Source organism: Mobula birostris, chromosome 21 (assembly GCF_030028105.1).
Source record: "Mobula birostris isolate sMobBir1 chromosome 21, sMobBir1.hap1, whole genome shotgun sequence".
In the NCBI taxonomy this organism is placed as follows: Eukaryota; Metazoa; Chordata; class Chondrichthyes; order Myliobatiformes; family Myliobatidae; genus Mobula; species Mobula birostris.
Genome location: NC_092390.1, coordinates 59,349,117 through 59,365,803, shown reverse-complemented (window position 1 = coordinate 59,365,803; position 16,687 = coordinate 59,349,117). Strand labels below are relative to the sequence as shown.

The following is a 16,687-nucleotide window of genomic DNA, read 5'->3' as shown; positions in this document are numbered from 1 at the left end:
AGGCAGTATATCACCCTACAGTGTTTCTTTGTTTTGTAGCTATCTGCAATAAAACAACTCTCAAGGTTGTATATACATACTTTGATAATAAATGCACTTTAAACTTTGAAGAGTTCAAATTCAGTATGTCCATACAAGGGTAAGGGACAAAGAGAGCCTTGGTTAACATGGGATAGTGAAGGTTAGATGAGGGAAAAGAAGGAAGCATAAGCATACCGTATATCAGGTTTCAGAAATGGCCCTTAAATTTCTCCTTTAAGGTTTATAGGGGATATGTAGGAGAGAGCTTAAGAAATTAGCAGGGCAAAACCTGCCATGAAATGATTTTGGTAAGAAAGATTTAAGACCTATGTCAGAAAGAAGAGGATAACTAAGGAAGGAGTAAGCCCCCTCAAGGACCAAGAAAGGGGCTTCCCTTCCTCCACCATCAACTCTGTTCTCAAATGCAGCTCTCCCATTTCACGCACATCTGCTCTCACCACATCTTCCCGCCACCCCACTAGGAATAGGGTTCCCCTTGTCCTCACCTACCATCCCACCAGCCTCCAGGTCCAACATATAATTCTTCGTAACGTCCGCCACCTCCAACGGGATCCCACCACCAAGCACATCTTTCCCTCCCCCCACTTTCCACAGAGATCGTTCCCTACGCGACTCCCATGTCCATTCGTTGCCCCCCATCCCTTCCCACCGATCTCCCTCCTGGCACTTACCCTTGTAAGCAGAACAAGTGCTACACATGCCCTTACACTTCCTCCCTCACCACCATTCAGGGCCCCAGACAGTCCTTCCAGGTGAGGTGACACTTCATCTGTGAATTGGCTGGGGTGATATACTGAGTCCAGTCCTGATGTGGCCTTCTATATATTGGCGAGACCTGACGCAGGCTGGGAGACCGTTTCGCTGAACACCTACACTCTGTCCGCCAGAGAAAGCAGGATCTCCCAGTGGCCACACATTTTAATTCCACGTCCCATTCCCATTCTGATATGTCTATCCACAGCCTCCTCTACTGTCAAGATGAAGCCACACTCAGGTTGGAGGAACAACACCTTATATTCCGTCTGGGTAGCCTCCAACCTGATGGCATGAACATTGACTTCTCTAACTTCCGTTAATGCCCCTCCTCCCCTTCATACCCCATCCATTATTATTTTATTATTTTCTCTCTCTCTTCTTTTTCTCCCTCTGTCCCTCTCACTATACTCCTTGACCATCCTTTGGGCTTCCCCCCTCCCTCTCTCTTTCTCCCTAGGCCTCCTGTCCCATGATCCTCTCATATCCCTTTTGCCAATCAACTGTTCAGCTCTTAGCTCCATCCCTCCTCCCCCACTCCCCCCCCAGTCTTCTCCTATCATTTTGGATCTCCCCCTCCCACTTTCAAAACTCTTACTATCTCTTCTTTCAGTTAGTCCTGACGAAGGGTCTCGGCCCAAAACGTCGACTGTACCTCTTCCTAGAGATGCTGCCTGGCCTGCTGCGTTCAGCAGCAATTTTTATGTGTTGCTTGAAATTCCAGCATCTGCAGATTTCCTCGTGTTTGCGTTCTTAAGTTAGATAGGTGCTTGATGTCCAGCAGACATTGTGAGCCAAGATGACACAATGTGCATTGTATGACTAAAATTTACACATTGTTTTCATGAGCAAATTAGCAACACCATTTCCTACATTATAAAAGGTAAACACAAGCACTATTTCATTGGAATGTTCCAATGGGAAAGTCAGATGATATAAATGCAGTTGTTGAATATTCATGTTGGTATCTGTTCAGTGGTGGCACTTGCTCAGTCCATCAGACAATCACGAGCTCAAACACCACTCAAATTTTCAGCACAGCAGTGCTCTAACATCAGTACTATAATCTCAGATGGAATGAAGTCAATCAGTCATTCATGGTGGGCAAATTATCCCATACAAAATTCAGAATATTAACCATTGAACTACTACTAGGAAAAGATTTCACAGGAATGTGGTTGATAAGAGCAACTGACCACCTCACATTCAGCACTACTGTCTAAATTGGGAGAACTCATACAAACTACTCAGCTACTGAATTTTCCACATAAATCCAAATTATATTTTTGATAGTCAATTTACAGAAAAAGACCAATTTTGTTTATTTTTCAGGTGAAGACAAAGTTACTTTTTGGAGGATCGGTCCGGATTAGAGGTTCTGAATGACGACAAGAAACATACGACAGCACAGAATTCATCACCATGATCTCCTAATATGTTTCCTGTACATCTACCAATATTTCAAGATTGCTGTTTCAAGAATTTTAATAGGCTACTCAATAAAAGCTGCATACAGAATTTCAATGGAGGTTACAGAACTATCATTAGGTTTCTGCTCTTTAGCCCTGTGATAATATGCTCTACTGCAGTACTATCAGACTCAGCTAAATTCAGACTAGGAATTCAAGTCACAAATATGCTGAATTTCACAACCATTACAAAAATCCTGTACATCAAACCCCTTATATTCTGATAAGCGGTATTTTTGTGATTATGAAGATTAAGTAAGGGTCAATAAATATTGTTACTTAGTACAACAAAAAAAATCTCACCTTGACGTCCGCAATAAATGCAAAGCATGGAAGATGTCAGTGAAGATGTTGCAGACATTTTCTTGGGATTAAAGTTCTGTAAGTAAACATCTTGCTATGGAAGTGGACAAAGTCATTAGCAACAAAATTAACATTATTCTGACTGCATTTTCTTAAACTATTTGAAAGTTAGTGCTAAAATTAACATTCTTTATTATAGTTTCAAATTAAGCTTTCCTGTTTGATGAAATTTAACAAGCACAAGGTATCATAAAGACTGAGCAAAACATGCAATCTAAAAAATATACAAAAATAGATTTAAGATCTATTATGCCTCCATTGTGTCCAAACACGATAAAGCAAGAAATCAAAAATTAAAAGTTTGCAATGTACAACTCAAAAATGAATTGCGACCAATACAGGTGCACATTCCTTTATCTGAAATTCTGAAATCCAAAAAGCTTCAAAAACCGAAGCTTTTTTTTCGCCAACAGCTGACGTCACTCAGGTGTGACTTGGCAGCACTAGCAGAGGCCGCCAAGATGTCTGTTGTGGCTCAGTGCTCGTACTGGTTACACATGCATTTGCTGTTCGCTGATATTTTGTGTTCACTAAAACAACAGGAATTCTGCAGATGCTGGAAATTCAAGCAACACACATAAAAGTTGCTGGTGAACGCAGCAGGCCAGGCAGCATCTCTAGGAAGAGGTGCAGTCGACGTTTCAGGCCGAGACCCTTCGTCAGGACTGAAACGTCGACTGCATTAGTCCTGACGAAGGGTCTCGGTCTGAAATGTCGACTGCACCTCTTTTTTGTGTTCACTGTTGACTTTGTTTAATTTCACTGTGAAAATGTGAAGAGCTGCAGATACCCCTATGGGTAACGATGAGAAAAAAAGGAAGCATCTATCATTATCAATAATGAGTAGAGTTACAGCAGAAGCTTGATCGTGGGGTGTCTGTGCGGCGTGTTACTGAAGAAGTGTCGGAACTACCACTGTATATGATTTAAATAAACAGAAAGACAAGTTATTGAAGTTTTATAGTGACTGTGACAGTGACGTTCTACATTTATTCCAATAAGTCATCTACCATGTGTTTGATTCGGTTTGTTTGAAGCTGTGTATTTTAATGTTTTATTAAATGTTTTTGTTGGAAATAATTCTCTTGTCATTATTCCCTAAACAATACTGGCGGGAAAGACAGCAGAGCAGCAGTGGCTGGAGTTTATGCGAGAAATGAGGAATGTGCAAGACAGGTATATTCCAAAAAAGAAGAAATTTTCGAGTGGAAAAAGGATGCAACCGTGGTTGACAAGAGAAGTCAAAGCCAAAGTTAAAGCAAAGGAGAGAGCATACAAGGAAGCAAAAATTAGTGGGAAGACAGAAGTTTTTAAAACCTTACAAAAGGAAACCAAGAAGGTCATTAAGAGAGAAAAGATTAACTATGAAAGGAAACAAGCAAATAATATCAAAGAGGATACTAAAAGCTTTTTCAAGTATATAAAGAGTAAAAGACAGGTGAGAGTAGATATAGGACCAATAGAAAATGATACTGGAGAAATTGTAATGGGAGATGAGGAGATGGCAGAGGAACTGAACAAGTACTTTGCATCAGTCTTCACTGAGGAAGACAGCAGGATACCGGACACTCAAGGGTGGCAGGGAAGAGAAGTGTGCGCAGTCACAATTACGACAGAGAAAGTACTCAGGAAGCTGAATAGGCTAAAGGTCGATAAATCTCCTGGACCAGATGGAATGCACCCTCGTGTTCTGAAGGAAGTAGCCTGTGGAGATTGTGGAGGCATTAGCGATGATCTTTCAAAAGTCAATAGATTCTGGCATGGTTCCGGAAGACTGGAAGATTGCAAATGTCACTCCACTATTTAAGAAGGGGGCAAGGAAGCAAAAAGGAAATTATAGACCTGTTAGCTTGATGTCGGTGGTTGGGAAGTTGTTGGAGTCGATTGTCAAGGATGAGGTTACAGAGTACCTGGAGGCATATGACAAGATAGGCAGAACTCAGCATGGATTCCTTAAAGGAAAATCCTGCCTGACAAACCTATTACAATTTTTTGAGGAAATTACCAGTAGGCTAGACAAGGGAGATGCAGTGGATGCTGTATATTTGGATTTTCAGAAGGCCTTTGACAAGGTGCCACACATGAGGCTACTTAACAAGATAAGAGCCCATGGAATTACAGGAAAGTTACATACGTGGATAGAGCGTTGACTGATTGGCAGGAAACAGAGAGTGGGAATAAAGGGATCCTATTCTGGTTGGCTGCCGGTTACCAGTGGTGTTCCACAGGGATCAGTATTGGGGCTGCTTCTTTTTACATTGTACATCAACGATTTGGATTATGGAATAGAGGGCTTTCTGGCTAAGTTTGCTGACGATACGAAGATAGGTGGAGGGGCCGGTAGTGCTGAGGAAACGGGGAGTCTGCAGAGAGACTTGGATATATTGGAAGAATGGGCAGAGAAGTGGCAAATGAAGTACAATGTTGGAAAGTGTATGGTTATGCACTTTGGCAGAAAAAATAAATGGGCAGACTATTATTTAAATGGGGAAAGAATTCAAAGTTCTGAGATGCAACGGGACTTGGGAGTCCTCGTACAGGATTCCCTTAAAGTTAACCTCCAGGTTGAGTCAGCAGTGAAGAAGGCGAATGCAATGTTGGCATTCATTTCTAGAGGAATAGAGTATAGGAGCAGGGATGTGATGTTGAGGCTCTATAAGGTGCTGGTGAGACCTCACTTGGAGTACTGTGGGCAGTTTTGATCTCCTTATTTAAGAAAGGATGTGCTGACGTTGGAGAGGGTACAGAGAAGATTCACTAGAATGATTCCGGGAATGAGAGGGTTAACATATGAGGAACGTTTGTCTGCTCTTGGACTGTATTCCTTGGAGTTTAGAAGAATGAGGGGAGACCTCAGAAACATTTCGAATGTTAAAAGGCATGGACAGAGTGGATGTGGCAAAGCTGTTTCCCATGACGGGGGAGTCTAGTACAAGAGGGCACGACTTCAGGATTGAAGGGCGCCCTTTCAGAACAGAAATGCGAAGAAATTTTTTTAGTCAGAGGGTGGTGAATCTATGGAATTTGTTGCCACAGGCAGCAGTGGAGGCCAAGTCATTGGGTGTATTTAAGGCAGAGATTGATAGGTATTTGAGTAGCCAGGGCATCAAAGGTTATGGTGAGAAGGCGGGGCAGTGGGACTAAATAGGATAAAATGGATCAGCTCATGATAAAATGGCGGAACAGACTCGATGGGCCGAATGGCCTGCTTCTGCTCCTTTGTCTTATGGTCTAATACAGTGTAACTACTTACATGGCATTTACATTGTATTAGGTATAAGTAATCTAGAGATGATTTAAAGCATACGGGAGGATGTGCATAGGTTTGGTGTGCCGCCGGGTCCTAAAGTCTACCACACTGAGACAGGTTAAATACAGCAGAGGTCCCCAACCACCAGGCCACAAAGCATGTGCTACCAGGCAGCGAGGAAACAATATGATTTGGCGATAGGAGTCAGCAGCACCTTTCCTCATTCCCTGTCAAGCCCACTGTTGAGCTTGAACGCACACGCGGTCATTATGCACGCATCATCCATATCAGCGCTGGAAGAAGATCAATTCCTCGAGCTTGCAAATGACAGCGCGCTGAAAAGTATGTTTGACATAACATCTCTGCCGGCATTCTGGATCAAAGTCAAGGCTAAATAGCTTGAGATAGCCAGGGAAACACTGAAAAAGTTGCTTCCATTTCCAACATATCTCTGCGAAGTGGGGTTTTCTGCAATGAATGCAACGAAAACTAAATTGCGTAACAGACTAGACATAAGGAACCCCTTCGAGTATCGCTGTCTCCCATCACCCCTCGATAGGACCATCTTGTTGCAGGAAAACAAGGCCAGGGCTCCCACTGATTCGGCCATATTAGTGCGTTACAATGATTTTATATGTTCATACAGGGAAAATATGTGCTGTGTGTTTAATATCCAAACATTACTTAAAATGTTATGATGCTATTGACTTATAAGTGACTTATGTAACCATATAACAATTACAGCACAGAAACAGCCATCTCAGCCCTTCTAGTCCATGCCGAATGCTACTCTCACCTAGTCCCACCGACCTGCACTCAGCCCACAAACCTCCATTCCTTTCCTGTCCATATATCTATCCAATTTTTCTTTGAATGATAACATTGAACCTGCCTCTGCCACTTCTACTGGAAGTTCATTCCACACTTACTTCAAGCTCGCCTGTCCTCCCCTGATAATTGACTTACCACTATATTCATACGAGGAAAATATGCACTGTGTGTTTAATATTAAATTTGTTAGATACACTCAATTTTGTTTCTGAAAGTGTTTATTAGCCACTTAACACCTATATTCCGGTCATGATTCAACCACCCACCCCCCCCCGAAACAGAATCGCCAAAAACGACTTGTAGGGAAAAAATCGGCATGTTCACGCATGCGTACTGGTGCCCGCGCAAGGCTTCATGGTGATTGTAGTCTTTCTCGGGGTAAACAACATATTTGACTGCTACTCTTGTCCGTTGGCGCACCCCCCCCCCCCCGCCGGTCAGCCGGTCCGCAGTGCAAAAGAGGTTGGGGACCCCTGAAATAAGGGACTTGAGCATACGTGTTTTGGTATGGCAGGGGGGTCTAAAATCTGAAAAATTCTGAATTTTGAAATGCAACTGGCCCCAAGGATTTCGGACAAGGGATTGTGGACCTGTATTTTTGAGTCCAGTTCTCTGAGGTTTTCAAGAAGGTGCTTGGTATTCAAGCAATGAAAGATACAGCTCAATTGAAGATAAACACATTGAAAAATTTGGTCTGATTAGTTTTGAATCAAAGAGTCTGTTTACTGAATTACATGGAAATAAAAAAGTAAACAAATTATTTCAAATTAAACTGATAAAAATAGGAACAAAACAGTAAAAGAAATTCAAATAATGATGGAAAGAAATAAAGGAATAATTTCTTAAATGCAGCAATGATGAAGGCCACAAAATGATTAAACAATCCACTGAATGCAATAAAGTGATGCTTCAATTTTAAAAGTGTGACATAATTTTACTTTCATAGAAACATAGAAAATAGGTGCAGGAGTAGGCCATTCAGCCCTTCAAGCCTCCACTGCCATTCAGTATGATCATGGCTGATCATCCAACTCAGAACCCTGTACCTGCCTTCTCTCCATACCCCCGATCCCTTTAGCCACAAGGGCCATATCTAACTCCCTCTTAAATATAGCCAATGAACTGGCCTCAACTGTTTCCTGTGGCAGAGAATTCCACAGACACACCACTCTGTGTGAAGAAGTTTTTCCTCATCTCAGTCCTAAAAGGCTTCCCCTTTATCCTCAAACTGTGACCCCTTGTTCTGGACTTCCACAACATCGGGAACAATCTTCCTACATCTAGCCTGTCCAATCCCTTTAGAATTTTATACGTTTCAATAAGATCCCCCCTCAATCTTCTATATTCCAGAGAGTACAAGCCTAGCCGATCCAGTCTTTCATCATATGAAAGTCCTGCCATCCCAGGAATCAATCTGGTGAACCATAAAAACCATAAAATATAGGAGCAGAAGCAGGCCACTTGGCCCATCGAGTCTGTTCCGCTATTCAATCATGGGCTGATCCAATTCTTCCAGTCATCCCTACACCCCTGCTTTCACTCCATACCCTATCTATCTCTGCCTTAAATACATTCCATGACTTGGCCTCACGGCCACTCATGGCAACAAATTCCACAGATTTAGCACCCTCTGACTAAAGCAATTTCTCCGCATCTCTGTTCTAAATGGACGTCCTTCAATCCTGAAGTCATGCCCTCTTGTCCCAGACTCCCCTGCCATGGGAAATAACTTTGCCATATCTAATCTGTTCAGGCCTTTTAACATTTAGCATGTTTCTATGAGATCCCCCCTCATTCTCCTGAACTCCAGGGAATACAGCCCAAGAGCTGCCAGATGTTCCTCATACAGTAACCCTTTCATTCCTGGAATCATTCTCATGAATCTTCTCTGAACCCTCTCCAATGTCAGTACATCCTTTCTAAAATAAGGAACCCAAAACTGCACACAATACTCCACGTGTGGTCTCACCAGTGCTTTATAAAGCCGCAACATTACATCCCTGCTCTTATATTCTGTACCTCTAGAAATGAATGCCAACATTGCATTCGCCTTCTTCACCACCGACTCAACCTGGAGGTTAACCTTTAGGTTATCCTGCACAAGGACTCCCAAGTCTCTTTGCATCTCTGCATTTTGAATTCTCTCCCTATTTAAATAATAGTCTGCCCATTTACTTCTTCCACCAAAGTGCATGACCATACACTTTCCATCATTGTATTTCATTTGCCACTTCTTTGCCCATTCCCCTAACCTATCTAAGTCTCTCTGCAGGCTGTTTCACCAACACTACCCTCTCCTCCACCTATCTTTGTATCATCAGCAAATTTAGCCACAAATCCATTAATCCCATGGTCCAAATCATTGACTATACATCATAAAAAGCAGCAGTCCTAACACTGACCCCTGTGAAACACCACTGGAAACCGGCAGCCAGCCAGAATAGGATCCCTTTATTCCCACACTCTGTTTGTACTTTGTACACTCTGTTTGTACACCTTCTTTGTACTCCCTCTATGGCAAGGATGTCTTTCCTCAGATTAGGGGACCAAAACTGCACACAATACTCCAGGTGTGGTCTCACCAAGGCCTTGTTCAACTGCAGTAGTACCTCCCCGCTCCTGTACTCGAATCCTCTTGCTATGAATGCCAGCATACCATTCACCTTTTTCACCACCTGCTGTACCTGCATGCCCACTTTCAATGACTGATGTACAATGACACCCAGGTCTCATTGCACCTCCCCTTTTCCTAACCAGCCACCATTCAGATAATAATGTTTTCCTGTTCTTGCCACCAAAGTGGATAACCTCACATTTATCCACAGTAAATTGAATCTGCCATGAATTTGCCCACTCACCTAACCTATCCAAGTCACCCTGCATCCTCTTAGCGTCCTCCTCACAGCTAACACTGCCGCCCAGCTTCGTGTCATCCGCAAACTTGGAGATGCTGCATTTAATTCCCTAGTCTAAGTCATTAATATATATTGTAAACAACCGGGGTCCCAGCACTGAGCCTTGCGGTACCCCACTAGTCACTGCCTGCCATTCTGAAAAGGGCCCGTTTATTGCCACTCTTTGCTCCCTGTCTGCCAACCAATTCTATACCCACATCAATACCATACCCCCGATACCATGTGCTTTAAGTTTGCACACTAATCTCCTGTGTGGGACCTTGTCAAAAGCCTTTTGAAAATACAGATATACCACATCCGCTGGTTCTTCCCTATCCACTCTACTAGTTACATCCTCTAAAAATTCTATGAGGTTCGTCAGATATGATTTTCCTTTTACAAATCCATGCTGACTTTGTCCGATGATTTCACCGTTTTCCAAATGTGCTGTTATCACATCTTTGATAATTGACTCCAGCATTTTCCCCACCACTGATGTCAGGCTTACCGGTCTATAATTCCCCCGTTTCTCTCACCCTCCTTTTTTAAAAAGTGGAGTTACATTAGCCACCCTCCAATCCTCAGGAACTAATCCAGAATCTAAAGAGTTTTGAAAAATGATCACTAATGCATCCACTATTTCTTGGGCTACTTCCTTAAGCACTCTGGGATGCAGACCATCTGGCCCTGGGGATTTATCTGCCTTTAATCCCTTCAATTTACCTAACACCACTTCCCTACTAACATGTATTTCCCTCAGTTCCTCCATCTCACTCGACCCCCAGTCCCCTACTACTTCCGGAAGATTATTTATGTCCTCCTTAGTGAAGATAGAACCAAAGTAGTTATTCAATTGGTCTGCCACGTCCTTGTTCCCCATGATCAATTCAACTGTTTCTGACGGTAAGGGACCTATATTTGCCTTAACCAATCTTCTTCTTTTCCATATCTTTAAAAGCTTTTACAGTCAGTTTTTATGTTCCCTGCCAGCTTTCTCTCAATCTTTTTTCCCTTTCCTAATTAAGCCCTTTGTCCTCCTCTGCTGGACTCTGAATTTTTCCCAGTCCTCAAGTATGCCGCTTTTTCTGGCTAATTTGTATGTTTCTTCTTTGGAATTGATACTATCCCTAATTTCCCTTGTCAGCCACAGGTGCACTACCTTCCCTGGTTTATCCTTTTGCCAAACTGGGATGAACAATTGTTGTAGTTAATCCATGCAATCTTTAAATGCTTGCCATTGCATATCCACTGTCAACCCTTTAAGTATCATTTGCCAGTCTATCTTAGCTAATTCACGTCTCATACCTTCAAAGTTACCCTCCTTTAAGTTCAGAACCTTTGTTACTGAATTAACTATATCACTCTCCACCTTACTGAAGAATTCCACCATATTATGGTCACTCTTACCCAAGGGGCCTCGCATGACCAGATTGCTAACTAACCCTTCCTCATTACTCAATACCCAGTCTAGAATGGCCTGCTCTCTAGTTGGTTCCGCGACATGTTTCAGAAGCTTTTCTGAAACATTCAGAAGCATTTTTTAAATGGGGAAAGAATTCAAAGTTTTGAGATGCAATAGGACTTGGGAGTCCTCATACAGGATACCCTTAAGGTTAACCTCCAGGTTAAGTCAGTGGTGAAGAAGGCGAATGCAATGTTGGCATTCATTTCTAGAGGAATAGAGTATAGGAGCAGGGATGTGATGTTGAGGCTCTATAAGGCGCTGGTGAGACCTCACTTGGAGTACTGTGGGCAGTTTTGGTCTCCTTATTTAAGAAGGGATGTGCTGACGTTGGAGAGGGTACAGAAAAGATTCACTAGAATGATTCCGGGAATGAGAGGGTTAGCATATGAGGAACGTTTGTCCACTCTTGGACTGTATTCCTTGGAGTTTAGAAGAATGAGGGGAGACCTCATAGAAACATTTCGAATGTTAAAAGGCATGGACAGAGTGGATGTGGCAAAGTTGTTTCCCATGATGGGGGGGGGGGGGGAGTCTAGTACGAGGGGGCATGACTTACAGATTGAAGGGCACCCATTCAGAACAGAAATGTGAAGAAATTTTTTTTAGCCAGAGGGTGGTGAATCTATGGAATTTGTTGCCACGGGCAGCAGTGAAGGCCAAGTCATTGGGTGTATTTAAGGCAGAGACTGATAGGTATCTGAGTGGCCAGGGCATCAAAAGTTATGGTGAGAAGGCGGGGGAGTGGGACTAAACGGGAGAATGGATCAGCTCATGATAAAATGGTGGAGCAGACTCGATAGGCCGAATGGCCAGCTTCTGCTCCTTTGCCTTATGGTCTTTTCACAGATTTCACAATATTGTAATCACAACTTTTTAAAAAATTGCTTACATTGTTTTCAGTCGATTCTGATGGAGAAGGGGCAATGGTTTGATGCTGAACTCTGTCCTACAAAATAAAACATCAGCTTAAAAAAATTGCCTTGGAGGGGTATCAACTGTCCCACATCACCAAAAATATTATTTAGCTATACAGTAAATAGCCAGCTTCACTAAAAAAAAGTATTAATATTAACAATTAAACTTCAGAATCTACTTTCCCTCTTTTCTTGCCTTCCAAGACAGTTAGAAAAACTTGGCACCAACAGAATCACTAGCAGACAAAGAAAAAGTATAGATTTAACTTTCATAGATTCCAACCTAACCTTAAATGTCAAGCACCTAAAAACCATCAAGGTCTTGCACATAAGACTCTGTTATGGCAAACCAGAACATCCAATTTCAGAGAAAAGCTTTTAAAAGGAAAAGACATATCAGGTTATTGTCATATACACCAGGATGCAATGAGATTCAATGCTCATCATGAAACAGAGTCAGCAGCACACATGCTAATAATAAATATAACAATGAGCACAAAATTGCAGAATGGTGCAAAGACTAGAGTGTAACCTGAAGTTGTGCAAAACAAATATTGAAGTGATAATAGCACAATAACCAAGAGAGGAAGAACTAGGCAGCACCAAAAAGAGTGTGAGAAAGAAGCAATTAGTTCAGAAGTCTGAAGCACTGGGGAAGAAACTGCTCTCAAATCTGGACATCTGGGCTTTCAATCTCTTATCACATAAGGCAGAAGAGAAAGGGGAATGGCCAGGGTGGTAAACACTCTGAACAATACAGTTAGCCTTCCTAAAGCAACATACTGTGAAGACGCATTTGCTGCAGGTTCCAAAGCAGATCAGTTGCTATACCAGGCTGAAATGCAACTTCAGAGCTAATAAATCAATGCCCCACAAAATAACCATTAAAAGTATTCAACAATTTTTTAAAAAAATCAAACCAGAACAAAACCTCTAGGACATAGTTTGATGGCTTGATCTTCTACCCAGAATCACTAACATTAGTAAGCTGGCACGTTCATCTTTACGAAGAGATGCTTTATTAAATAACGCTCATAGCACAATCTGAACAGGCAACAGCAATGAAAGTTTGAAGTTCACCCCAGCTATATTTTTGTGGAATCTATTAGTGCAGAGTTGCAGATAAATTACTGACAAAGTCCAACCAGCCAATTTAAGATTCTGCATTCAGTATACATCTCAAACTTTCATAGAACAGTATAGCAGAATACAGGCCCTTCAGCTCACAATGTTGTGCTGATCTATTGACCTACTTTAACCTTTCCCTTCCACATAGCCCTCCATTTTTCTTTCATCCATCTACGTAAGAAACTCTTAAATGTCCCTAATGTATTTGCCCCTACCACCAACCCTGGCAGAGCATTTCACGCACACATCACTCTAAAGAAACTTACCTCTGAGATCACCCCCATACTTCAATCACTGTAAAGTTATGCCCCATGTTAGCTATTTCTGCCCTGGAAAAATAACTCTGGCTGTCTACTATCTATGCCTCTTATCTCACCTCTATCAAGTCACTTCTCATCCTCCTTTCCAGAGAAAAGCCCTAGCTTGCTCAACCTATCCTCAAGTTATTTTCTAATCCAAGTAGCATTCTGGTAAACCTCCTCTGCAACCCCTCTAAAGCTTCAACATCCTTCCTATATGAGGCAACCAGAACTGAACGTTCCAAATATTGACTAAATTAGTTTTACCGAGCTGTAACATTACCTTGCAGCTCTTGAATTCAGTCCCAACTAATGAATGCCAACACAACATATATCTTCTTAACCACCCTATCAACTTGTTCAGCAACTTTGAGGAATCTGCACACATGGACTCCAAGATTAATGTTAAGGACCTACTAAGTCCTCAATGCTCTGAAAAACAGATACCAAAATGTGTCAACCAAATGTCAATAAGACTAAATGAAGAGAGTTAGGAAGCAACAGTTGCTGATCCTTACAGGAGCAATTACAATGCAGGGATAAATATCTACTCCGGCATTGCACTGATGACTGGGCCTCTGACAACTTGTTGGCACTCATAGGAAGGTAAAGGCCACGGGTTTGGCACGGAATTGAAAGCATTTCCTTGTATGCCCAGCTGAATAGAATATCAAAACAGAATTAACACAATAAGCAAAGTGCTGTTAGTAGCCTTTATCATGAATGACAAGTGATTCTGTAAAGTTCTCAACTGTTAAACACTATGTCAAAAACTGACATACGCAAATTAAAATGTGTTTTGAAATATTAAAGGGGGAAATCAGAGAAGAGGGCCTTGAACCTTCAATTAAAAATAGACTAAGCAACCATGTATATCTGTCCAATAAAAGTGACCAGTTGGACCTACCTGGTCCTTAATCACCTGGAATGCTCAACAAAATAGATCCCAATATGCATCAACCAAAAGTCAACAAGGCTAGATGAAGAGGGTCAAGAAAATAAAGTTGCTGATCCTTGCCGGAGCAATCAGAATGCAGGGACAAATAGTATAGTATTTATGTAGTAAAAGCTATTTGCTTCCAAAGTAAACAAAGAACCATACACCAAAGAGAAAAGTAACTCAGATCAAATAGAATAAAATACCAAATTCTTCAAATATTTAAACTACAGGAGCTCCTTAGGTTAGAAATGCCCAACTATATATTATAGACACCCTACATACTTGAGAGGTTGGTGGGATGGATGGGTATAAATTTGTTGGCTGCTACAGATATCTTCTACCAGCTGAAAATGAGGCACATTCTAGCATCATCTCTCCCCAACCCACAAATAATTAGGGGCTAGATCTAGACAAGCAAAGCTGGGAGAATTGAGCAGACTCACCTCATCAGTGTGGCCAGTTGATGGCCACTCTTCCCCTGCCTGCTCACTGTTTCTGTGATTGCCTCCCATACATGGCTTTTGTGTTTTCAACTTACGGTTTAGGTTACCAACACTTGTACCCTGATATCTGCCTGCAATTACAAATTTTATATATCTGATTAAAACTATTTACTTCAACTTATTTTTACTGGAATATCTAAGAAAACATTTTTGTATAGTTATGAAGTAGACACTTTTAATATTTGTTCATCCTTAAAATTCCAGGATACTGCCCCAAGACATTAATCCACAACATGCCCTAGTGATAATGATTTGAAAATTTGAGGGGAACACTGAGATGGTGTTCTAATGGTGACCTTTTTTTTTGGTGGCTGGAAATTCAAAGTTTGAGAAACCTTAAAAGCTTTGATGAAATGCTGCAAAGCACCACATAAAATTGCACCTATATGTAGTTCACTGGTGGAAGTGATGGGGCATGATTGGTAATCAGGTACAAAAAATACGCATTTCTGAAATTATAACAAATTGCAGAGCTCCTTTAAACATTGAATAATACCCCCAAATCCTTCAAAGAAACGATTTTCCATTTTCTACAGAGTTCAGGGAAAAAAAGCTATTTAGAATTTGCAATGCAAAATTTGAAACATAATACATTTTCCAATTATTTTCAAACTAAATTCTCGTTACATTTGTTATTTGCATAACTTAAACACCAGCCTGGCAGAACACCATTTAGCTAGACAGTTTATCCTTATAAGACAGCCTTTCCCACTCCACTATACAAGCTTTGTTCTTTCCTAGATTCCAAATGTAATGCATCCCTCATATCAAATCAAAATAAATTTCTTGAAAATGCAATACATAAGCAATTACCTTCAATGTAAAATTTTTGCTGAATTTGTCCATTCAGTTGTTGCAATAATCCACCATTCTTCTCAATGAATTTCCCTTCATTGCTAAATTTTGACTGGTGAGTAGAAACAGCAGAGTATTGCTTGGTTAGCTCACAGATATTAAAGCTTCTCCTTTTTGGAAAGGTAGCAAATGCAGATTTATTAACTGCAAAATTAGGACAGGAACGTTCACTTTCAATGACTGTGGGTACTGTATCCAAGGTGTTTTTCATCTCTATCTTGCCACTTTTTACAATCTATCTTATGGTTTAAGTTATACAAATTTTGCAGTATCAAATTAGTAAAAGCCAATTTTCTCTTCTGACATCTCTTTGGAAGGTAATCCTTAAGAGTTTAAAAAAGACCTGCAGGTTTGAAATAAAAAGATTACAAAATCAATCAAATCTTTATATGATTCTTTAAATAACACAAATACAGAACACAATTGGAAAAGTCATCTAATCAGTTTTCCTGAAAACGATGAGTTGCAACATTGTGAAATAAGATTTAATTAACCATTTTGAATTTTTAAATTGCCAAATTGCTTTAGAATACTTACTTGCCCACTTAAAATAAGACAAGAAAATGGTAAACACTGAGAATTTAAAACAATAAATCACGTGGAAAATACAACATGAGATCTGTAGAGTTAAACAGCTGCATGCAATCTATGATTTAAAACAATTAATCCTAAAAAGTTATACAATTGACTGCCCTCAAAATACTTTTTTCCCCATTTACTGAGCACAAGTACAGTTAGTTACATACAGATACTAGTCAAACTACTGTTTAACAAACAAAAATCCATAGAGCTTTCTGTTTTAACAGCTAAATTATGAAAGGGTGTGGGGGGTAAATAGGAATATAGCATTCACCTTATTATAGTGTGCCCCTCTGATGTAAATTTACACTACAAAAACTATAATGCACTGACCCTTGGTGGGCACTGTGGTTAAAGATTGAATAGTTTTTCAGTCAATCTGCTCTCAGTTTTCCTTAAAGT

At 40.9% G+C, this 16,687-nt stretch overlaps 1 protein-coding gene across 1 annotated transcript in view; it reads right to left on the bottom strand.

Moving 5' to 3' along the window:
• Positions 1-14,840, bottom strand: part of tdrd1 (tudor domain containing 1) — a 53,947-nt gene extending 39,107 nt beyond the window's left edge. The window contains exons 1-3 of the mRNA XM_072239666.1: positions 14,792-14,840; positions 11,957-12,013; positions 2,568-2,661 (exon numbers count right to left, since the gene is read on the bottom strand). Coding sequence (XP_072095767.1) covers positions 2,568-2,625 — 58 coding nt within the window. The 5' untranslated portion in view covers positions 2,626-2,661; positions 11,957-12,013; positions 14,792-14,840. The remainder of the gene's footprint in view (positions 1-2,567; positions 2,662-11,956; positions 12,014-14,791) is intronic.
• Positions 14,841-16,687: the final 1,847 nt, after the last annotated feature.